This window comes from Branchiostoma lanceolatum, chromosome 9 (assembly GCF_035083965.1).
Source record: "Branchiostoma lanceolatum isolate klBraLanc5 chromosome 9, klBraLanc5.hap2, whole genome shotgun sequence".
Lineage (NCBI taxonomy): Eukaryota > Metazoa > Chordata > Leptocardii > Amphioxiformes > Branchiostomatidae > Branchiostoma > Branchiostoma lanceolatum.
This window is the reverse complement of record NC_089730.1, coordinates 8383956-8393613: the sequence shown is the minus strand read 5'-3', so window position 1 is coordinate 8393613 and position 9658 is coordinate 8383956. Positions and strand designations below refer to the sequence as shown.

The 9658-nt window shown below is 36.7% G+C and overlaps 1 protein-coding gene across 1 annotated transcript in view; it reads right to left on the bottom strand.

Moving 5' to 3' along the window:
- Positions 1 to 235: 235 nt before the first annotated feature.
- Positions 236 to 9658, bottom strand: part of LOC136442583 (potassium channel subfamily T member 2-like) — a 118626-nt gene continuing 109203 nt past the window's right edge. The window contains exons 27-33 of the mRNA XM_066439520.1: positions 9478 to 9606; positions 8865 to 8912; positions 8402 to 8507; positions 7857 to 7871; positions 6999 to 7083; positions 6344 to 6476; positions 236 to 3441 (exon numbers count right to left, since the gene is read on the bottom strand). Of these exons, the coding sequence (XP_066295617.1) occupies positions 3391 to 3441; positions 6344 to 6476; positions 6999 to 7083; positions 7857 to 7871; positions 8402 to 8507; positions 8865 to 8912; positions 9478 to 9606 (567 nt within the window). The 3' untranslated portion in view covers positions 236 to 3390. The remainder of the gene's footprint in view (positions 3442 to 6343; positions 6477 to 6998; positions 7084 to 7856; positions 7872 to 8401; positions 8508 to 8864; positions 8913 to 9477; positions 9607 to 9658) is intronic.

Here is a 9658-nt window from a genome sequence, read left to right as displayed (position 1 = left end):
TAGGTCTCTGTAAGCTCTCTAACGATGTTTGTGGTCCAATATGAAGCCTTGTTTATTAAACATCCGTGTAGCATAATAATTACAGATTCAATAACCACTGAACTAATCTGATAAACAAGTACATCATCTATTACAATATATGTTATTATATCACATATGAAATGCATTTTCCGATAAAACATCTACACGTATTAGGAAATTCTAGAGATCACCCACACATTAAATCACGACACAATTCTGAACACTGGGCGGGATTTCCACAACGCCATATAATGCTTTATTTGCAGAAGAAAATATATTCAAACCGACATGCAGAATACATATTCATTTTGACAGTAGTAGGATTTTATGTCAGTGTAACAAAGCATTCGCACAATAACGATGATTTTTTTAAAATACATGTTTCCCGTCATGGTTTCTTTTCAAGTAACGTCACATGGTTGTCTTTCCATGCTTACAACATTTGTGTAGTTTAAAACAGGGATTGACAACTTGAAGACATTTTTAATATCCCTTCTTGAAGATAGGCTTCAAAACAGTTACATCTTTTGATGCGTTGTACTTATTAAGTGTGTCCTTTAAGTTGACAATAAAATTTGATACATGCCAAATGGTTCTGAATATCAATACAATATCAGTATTTCTGTACAAAAGAAAGGGAAAGTCCAGACATTTACTTCAAAGCAGTTTACAGACTTTGAAGTGTACACAGTGCTTCCCTTCCTCTGATGTCTTAGGAACACTGGACCACAAAGATAATGTCTGTTTCCTTTACATGTTAGATCTTGTCATCGAAATGTGAAAAATATCTGAAATTTTGTTTCTGTGTTTGCAGAAAACACGAGCACAAAACATCCATAAAATCTTTGATGGGTATTGTAGTTTGCATGCCTGTTACAAATTCAACATAATTCCTGACAACAATCATACGTCATATAAGGTAGTGCAAAACATCAATCAAGTACACCACTGGAGTCGTTTTTGTCAAGATACTCCGTAGACAAATACCACAAGTAACAAAATATCTATTACACTGTAACAGAGCTTACCTTCAAGAGAGAAAATCCACCAGTTATAAAAGCTACAAACATTGAAAAGCACAGGTGGAAGACAAAAACGCAAATGGTTACAATCACAGAAAACAGGGCTAAAGTTCGAAGCAAAGTTGTTGGGTACAAAATTAAGCAACAACAATTGTTTTTATTGCACAGAGTGACACATTTTGTTTTGGTGGTGTAAAATCCTATAGCACTGATAATGAGGTAAACATTTTTCGAATTTGAAAAAAATTTCTGAAGGGTTACATTTTTAAGAGTGAAGAGTTTTGTAAGTTACACTTTCTTTAAGATACACTTGAACAATGGCCTTCCAAACACTAGATTGTGCGTTTCCTTCTTAACTTGGTGACTTAAAGTCAGTCAGTCCTTCCTATCTTTACAGGCAAGGTGTCTTTTCCAAACTGTCTAAACAAAAGATATGAGGTGAAAGTCTCCAAGGTCTGGGTCCATAACAGGCTGCAAGACAAAGGAAGTCATTGTTATCTCCATGAAAAATGGAGATATTGTTTTTGGTGTGTCTGTCTGTCTGTGTGTGTGTCTGTCTGTCTATGTGTGTGTTTCCGGACTATTGTAGTCAGCATAACTCAAGAACCTCTGGATGGATTACAATGATATTGATTTTGGCCCCCTGGTATGTGACCTTGGTACTGCAGCAGAACTTCAATTTTTGTATCTTTTGACCTGGACGTGCTATGGTCTTAATTTTTTGGTGGCAGATAGCTTGTGATGTAATAAAGAAGTGGTGTAGGTTTGGGCCCCCTAGCAGCTTGTTTTGAAAGGAACTCACAGTAAACTTAAAGGAGCATCTGAAAATTCTGTCGAACTTCAAGCTCTATATTTTTTGTGCCGTCGAGGCATATCTTTGTCAAGTTCACAAATAAGAAGTATTTCACCAGACAATTAGTTGATATATATCTTAAGTGTTCTCCCATTGTTTTTCTTTGATCACGTCTTCACTTCTCTTAGGCATAATCATTTTACAAGAAGTTTTTCCAAAGATGTGGTTGGTAGACAAACACACAAAGTCATGTGTGCATTAAAAATGTTAACATTGTCTTTTGATATGTGAAATAGACCAAGCTATCAATCAAAAGTCTTACAGGCATTTTTCTGTGTGCAACAAAACGGAACAGTCATTTCGAAGTATGTACAAGTCACACATTGATATATCATTTACACGAATAGAAGATACAATGGTACTCAATAAATCCCCACAGTGAAATTTGTCCGAACTTCTGTTCATGCTTCTGCCACTATTGCAACATTTCCCCAATCTGTTGTCCAAAAGTAGCCTGCACATATCAGCACTTGCAAGTCCCTTTACCGCTGAATGCATAATTCAGATTCCCCCTCAAATATATACATAATATATGGATATACCTATCAATAATCAATTATAAACAGCAAAGAGTCCTGCTCTTTTTCAGTTCATGGCTGTCAAAAGGTAACTTACATTCAGTAAAGTTTCAAGTATTCAATTTCTGATTATATACTAATACTAGCTTACTGGGAACCACAGATACCACAAACCACCTTCTAAGATCAAAGAAATACATTCTGAATATGAATGTCTTGAGTACTGAATACTATCTACATTTTTCTTTGATGATGTACATTAATCTAGTAACTAGATTAATGTACATCATCAAAGAAAAATGTAGATAAGTTTCAATGCACTTGCAGGAAGGCAGTGCATTCTCAATGGTGCATGTTTTAGGCACATTAAACTAAGTGCACATAGACTCATGCCAAAGGTCTTAACTAATCAAATGTACATTGCTAAACAAAGTAAAACAATAAAACATGTCTATCATCCATTCCCATCATCATATGACAACCAATACTACCAGGACAGCTTCATCTTTTTTTAGAGAGCGTTATCATAAGTGTGAAGTTACTTTATACATATTGATTAAAACATGCCCAGCCAAGTTATATCAAGACTATATAATAAAGAGTACAAAATGCAACAGTTTCTTTAGACCCTCCAAACCCTCCAAAAGATACATATCAAAGACCTGCTGATGACAACCATGCATGTAGCAAGTGCAATACTGGTGTTGAAAGCTAGATGTCATCAAAGCTTTCTCATCACTGATCAATTCATTTGTATCATTCAGTCACATATATAGAAGTGTAGTCCAGTGCAGGTGTAGCAAACCATGCTTAATTTGAATCCTTGGCTTCAACTATGTCCATCAAAGTCTTCTGGGTAGTAACAAGGCAACACTAGTGTCCACAAGGCATCATGCCCCTGTTGTGTGCTCGATTGTTCGTCCTTCATGGGGAAGTTCAGAGACATGTCAATCATTGTCTAGCTGTGGTCAGCTCTTCATACTTGTGTCTCTTCTTCTATCTTGACCGATGTTTCCTCTGTGTTACTCTGTGGAACACAGGCATGCAGTTACATGCAACATGAAGACATTTTTTGGTATGCACCAATACAATGTGGACATCCCTGCATAAAACGTGTATGTCTTGTGCATCCATCTATCCTTGCTTTTGAATCATTACCCCTAGTTCAGTTAGTAATGGTTAAGTGTTAATAAAAGTATTTTTCTTTCACTACAATTTTAGATACCATTAAAAAAAAGTAACTAATCTGATGATATTGTCAGTAGCTATTTTTTTGTTGAAAGTCGAACCTTTAATTGAAAATAAACCATTTTTGAACGCGTAGAACGCTACGAAAAATCCGAATCGACCGTTATGGTCGGAGTTTGAGCGTCACAGGAAAATCACCACAAGTGACCAAACTTCAGAACGTCGGGAGTTTGATCGCCTGTTCGGTGGTTCGTCGGAATGTTGGACAAGATGGCGGCCAATTCAAGCGGCGGTGGGGATTGCGTATATATATATTTTTTTCAAGACGTTCGCACGACACTTCAAAGTCGCATCCGTACGTGATGAAAACTGCTGTGCAGTGTAATAAGGTAGATTCAACTAATGATGCAGAAAAATAATCAAAAACAAAGAAATTTGTTTTATATTCATGTCACTATATGCCCCTTTAAGGAAAATTTGTCCCCTGTGATAGTTAACAATCCTGTGTATGTGTTACTGTTAACCTGACAGTGTGCTTTTTGGTTATCATATTGTGTGTCTTCAGTGCCCTGCATGCACTTATTGTGCATATTATTTGTGCCTTGTTGTTATTATTGCATGTTTACCTCTGCCTTGCTGTTATTATTGCATATTTACTTGTGCTTTGATATTTCTACATATTTACCTGTGCCTTGTTATTTTTGTATATTTACCTGTGCCTTGTTCTTTTTGTATATTTACCTGTGCCTTGTTGTTATTATTGCATATTTACCTGTGCCTTGTTGTTATTATTGCATATCTACCTGTGCCTTGTTGTCATAATTGCATATTTACCTGTGCCTTGTTTTTGTTTTTGCATATTTACCTGTGCCTTGTTGTTGTTTTGCATATTTACCTGTGCCTTGCTGTTGTTATTATTGCATATTTACCTGTGCCTTGTTGTTATTGCATATTTACCTGTGCCTTGCTGTTCTTATTGCATATTTACCTGTGCCTTGTTGTTTTGCATATTTACCTGTGCCTTGTTGTTGTTTTTGCATATTTACCTGTGCCTTGTTGTTTTGCATATTTACCTGTGCCTTGTTGTTGTTTTGCATATTTACCTGTGCCTTGCTGCTGTTATCATTGCATATTTACCTGTGCCTTGTTGTCATTATTGCATATTTACCTGTGCCTTGTTGTTTTGCATATTTACCTGTGCCTTGCTGCTGTTATCATTGCATATTTACCTGTGCCTTGTTGTCATTATTGCATATTTACCTGTGCCTTGTTGTTTTGCATATTTACCTGTGCCTTGTTGTTGTTTTGCATATTTACCTGTGCCTTGCTGTTGTTATTATTGCATATTTACCTGTGCCTTGTTGTTATTGCATATTTACCTGTGCCTTGTTGTTGTTTTGCATATTCACCTGTGCCTTGTTATTTTTGCATATTTACCCGTACCTTGTTGTTATTGCATATTTACCTGTGCCTTGTTGTTATTGCATATTTACCTGTGCCTTGTTGTTATTGCATATTTACCTGTGCCTTGTTGTTATTGCATATTTACCTGTGCCTTGTTGTTGTTTTTGCATATTTACCTGTGCCTTGTTGTTATTGCATATTTACCTGTGCCTTGTTGTTGTTTTTGCATATTTACCTGTGCCTTGTTGTTTTGCATATTTACCTGTGCCTTGTTGTTGTTTTTGCATATTCACCTGTGCCTTGTTGTTATTGCATATTTACCTGTGCCTTGTTGCTGTTATCATTGCATATTTACCTGTGCCTTGTTGTCATTATTGCATATTTACCTGTGCCTTGTTGTTATTGCATATTTACCTGTGCCTTGTTGTTGTTATTGCATATTCACCTGTGCCTTGTTATTTTTGCATATTTACCCGTACCTTGTTGTTATTGCATATTTACCTGTACCTTGTTGTTATTGCATATTTACCTGTGCCTTGTTGTCATTATTGCATATTTACCTGTGCCTTGTTGTTATTGCATATTTACCTGTGCCTTGTTGTCATTATTGCATATTTACCTGTGCCTTGTTGTTATTGCATATTTACCTGTGCCTTGTTGTTATTGCATATTTACCTGTGCCTTGTTGTCATTATTGCATATTTACCTGTGCCTTGTTGTTATTGCATATTTACCTGTGCCTTGTTGTTATTGCATATTTACCTGTGCCTTGTTGTTGTTATTGCATATTCACCTGTGCCTTGTTATTTTTGCATATTTACCCGTACATTGTTGTTATTGCATATTTACCTGTGCCTTGTTATTATTGCATATTTACCTGTGCCTTGTTATTATTGCATATTTACCCGTACCTTGTTGTTATTGCATATTTACCTGTACCTTGTTGTTATTGCATATTTACCTGTGCCTTGTTGTCATTATTGCATATTTACCTGTGCCTTGTTGTTATTGCATATTTACCTGTGCCTTGTTGTCATTATTGCATATTTACCTGTGCCTTGTTGTTATTGCATATTTACCTGTGCCTTGTTGTTATTGCATATTTACCTGTGCCTTGTTGTCATTATTGCATATTTACCTGTGCCTTGTTGTTATTGCATATTTACCTGTGCCTTGTTGTTATTGCATATTTACCTGTGCCTTGTTGTTGTTATTGCATATTCACCTGTGCCTTGTTATTTTTGCATATTTACCCGTACATTGTTGTTATTGCATATTTACCTGTGCCTTGTTATTATTGCATATTTACCTGTACCTTGTTGTTATTGCATATTTACCTGTGCCTTACGGTTCTCCGGAGATCTGGTGCGGTGAGTCGGCCTGATGCTGCCATCCTCCTGTATGGAGATCTCGTCCGGGTCAGTCGGCGTGGAGGCACAGGGGACAGAGGTGTCCGGCCGCAAGAGATAACTACACAAACATTACACAAGGTAAGATCTTTATCTATTTATTTATTCATTTGTCAACGGTTTGGCTGTTTAGCACACCCAGCCAGGGCTGCCCAACTATAAGCCTATTGCTATAATTACAAACGGCTAGCCCTGCTGACATTTAAGACATTACAATGGAATTTTGACATGGACAGTTTAACGAGCTATAACAATATTCTAGGTACATGTACATAGAAATAAGGTAAGATATACATCCTGCATGATGCTACCATCTTCCAGATAAAAGATACGATTTACAACTGAAGATGGAGGTATGATGTCTATATATAAATAAATGGAGAGTCATTAATGGTTTGGATGTTCTTCGCTTTTCTTATGTGTAAACACGTCAGTGAGTTTTTAACACATCCAATAAACTTGTTTCACCCCAAAATTGCGACATGGTTCTCATCACTGGGTGGCATTTCCACAACACCATGTAATTATACACTTTAATTATACATTTAAAATACATTGCAGACAGGGGAGTCATTAGACTTACATGACATCATCGAGCTCTAGCCTTGTGTCATCAGGTGGGTTGATGAGAACGTATGATAGACTGCTTCTTCTATTATGCAGGTCGTCTGGAAACAATAGCGAAGGAACAGAAGAGTAAAATTAGTTAACATGTCAGTTACAGCCATAGTACGAATACAGATCATGAGTATCTGTATGTCTGTTGAATACTGGTAGTAGTCTGACAATTCTTTTGCCTCTACATGATTTTCATATGTGAGGAAAGTGATTTCAAAACTGCGTCTTTGAATAATTTGTCGATTTTGCTGACTCAATGACTGTATGATTATTCATATTTACTGATCATCACCATCAATTTTTGGGAAAGTTATTTGTAGTTGTAAATTTTGCTTCTTCATGATTATGGACAAGCAACAAGATGCAAAACGCTTTGTTTTGTTAGGATTTTGTAGTGAATTTTTTAGCAAACTGACTGAGTTTTTATTTTCGGATATACATGTATATCTAACCAGACTACAGACTGTGTGTTCAGATTTTGCATTTATTGAAAAATGGGACAAATTTCAGGTTCTTGAATCATTGTATAAAGTCTTCTCTTATCTGTGATGTACAACATAGTTTGTTGAAGAATGACTTGTAGCGTTGTTTGCATGAATTATGAAGTTATCATGATTATGAGTAGAATCCTTTATGGAAGATATTGAATGGAACAGTTTTGAAATAAATCTTACAGAACCCTGTGAGAAAAGAGAGAGCAGGGCTGAAAGATAGCTTAAGAAAATCAAAATTAAGAGTGTGTTATTAATGACTTGTGTGTGCGTTGCCCAACAAAAGACAGACAGTAGCATGCGCTAAATGCAAACCTATGATCCAAACTCACCATCTAAGTGATTACCTAAGTTGGAAAAAAGATACATAGCTCTTATTAGTGTGGTTAGTTGATCAAAATGAGATTCATAACATTATTCTAAATACTTGTGCAGTAATTATAATTGCAGAATGAAACAAAAATGGTTATCTAAGAAGCCATCATGGGATTAGTTTAATAATAAGCAGTTGACACAAAGACATATTTGTTTATGATAACATCTGTTTTTCAGTTCATCATGTTTTGTAAGCATCAACAAATAAAATACATCTACAACATACAATCAACCTCATCAAAGATAAGCACTTAATACAATGCTAAACTTTCTTCAAACACTAAGGCATTCACGGATCAGATTTTCAATGACCACTGTCATGTTACTGTAATAAATACCTTAGTGTTGGAAGAAAGTTTAGCATTGTATTATGATTACTACCAACACAGATGAGCTTCCGTGATAGAAAGAGAAGCACTGTTTTGAATGTAAACCCCTTTGTGTTTCCTTCTTTGTTAAGTCTTCAAGCAATTTGAAAGATGATTTTGTATCTTGAGCCCACCATAATGCTCCTCTGGTAGACCTAAGTCCTTGACTCTGCTTTTCACTAACTCTCTCAACTGCTCTCGTTCGGAATTCTGTGATCTGGTCTCCTCGTCAAAGAAATCCTACAAAAAGGAAAAAAGAAAAAAACTCTATTCAAGTATTCAGGTGTTAGATCAAATGCCACTCTATAGCCCATGAAGCCTGGATGCAGACTGTATAAAGATAACAAGGGCAGATAAAGCTAACTTGGGAAAAAAACTTAAAAGAGGTCCCCAGAAAGTGCGAAATGGAACGAAATGGACGAAATTTCATTCCATTTCGCTCCATTTCATTCCATTTCGCACTTTCTGGGGACCCCTTAAAAGCTGCAGACAAGGCTGGCATCCAGGCTACAACACATGTTGTAGTGGAGACCAAAGATTTCACCCCGGATTCTTCATCCCATGCTGAATTCAGATCAAAGGTGTACACACGTTTACCTTCCGTTTTCGTTGTGTCTTGCGTCGTTGAAAAGGTCTTACTGTCGCCTGAAAGAATTTTAGTTTTGGATGATTTCAACATTGCCCAAGACATCAGTAATGAAGTAATGTTGATATTGTTTTGCAGCAAAGTAGTAAACTAGTGAAACTGCCCATCAGCTGCAGTCATAGTACGGTTGCATGAGGCATTTTGCTCCTGTGAATAGGTGTAATGGTATTGACCAATCCCTCACCAACAGCTGCCTGTGTTTATTATGTGTAACTTCCTCGAAAAGAAACAGTGAACTTTTGCAGTCAAAGCAGATTAGACTCAGTGTCTTGTCTGGATCCCCAGACCAAATTTTAAGACCGAACAAATAAACAAACAAACAAGCGAACAGCTATGCATGCATGACCGCAAGTGGCATTGGTATTGAGGTGTTGAAAATGTGCTCCCTCCAAGAACTATTCCGAGACAGAACTCTTTATCATCAAATACTGGAAGAACTTCTTACCTGAATGATAAATAAACAATGGAGTCAAGAGTTCATGAGCCATTAAATATGAATTTCAATCAGCGTGCAAGGTTGGCATCCTACAATCATTTTTTTTAAAGTGAAAAAACGGTTGGTACCTCCATTCCCACGAGAGGTTTCCTCTCTGTGCGGTAGATGCCGATGGGGATCTCACAGCTGGAGGAGCACTGCTTCTGGTACAGACGACCGTAGGTGCGAATCCACAGGTCGTTCTCTTGAACCCTCATCTGCCAGGGACAAGAGAAACATCATCATCATGGTATCATGTTTCTTGGTTTT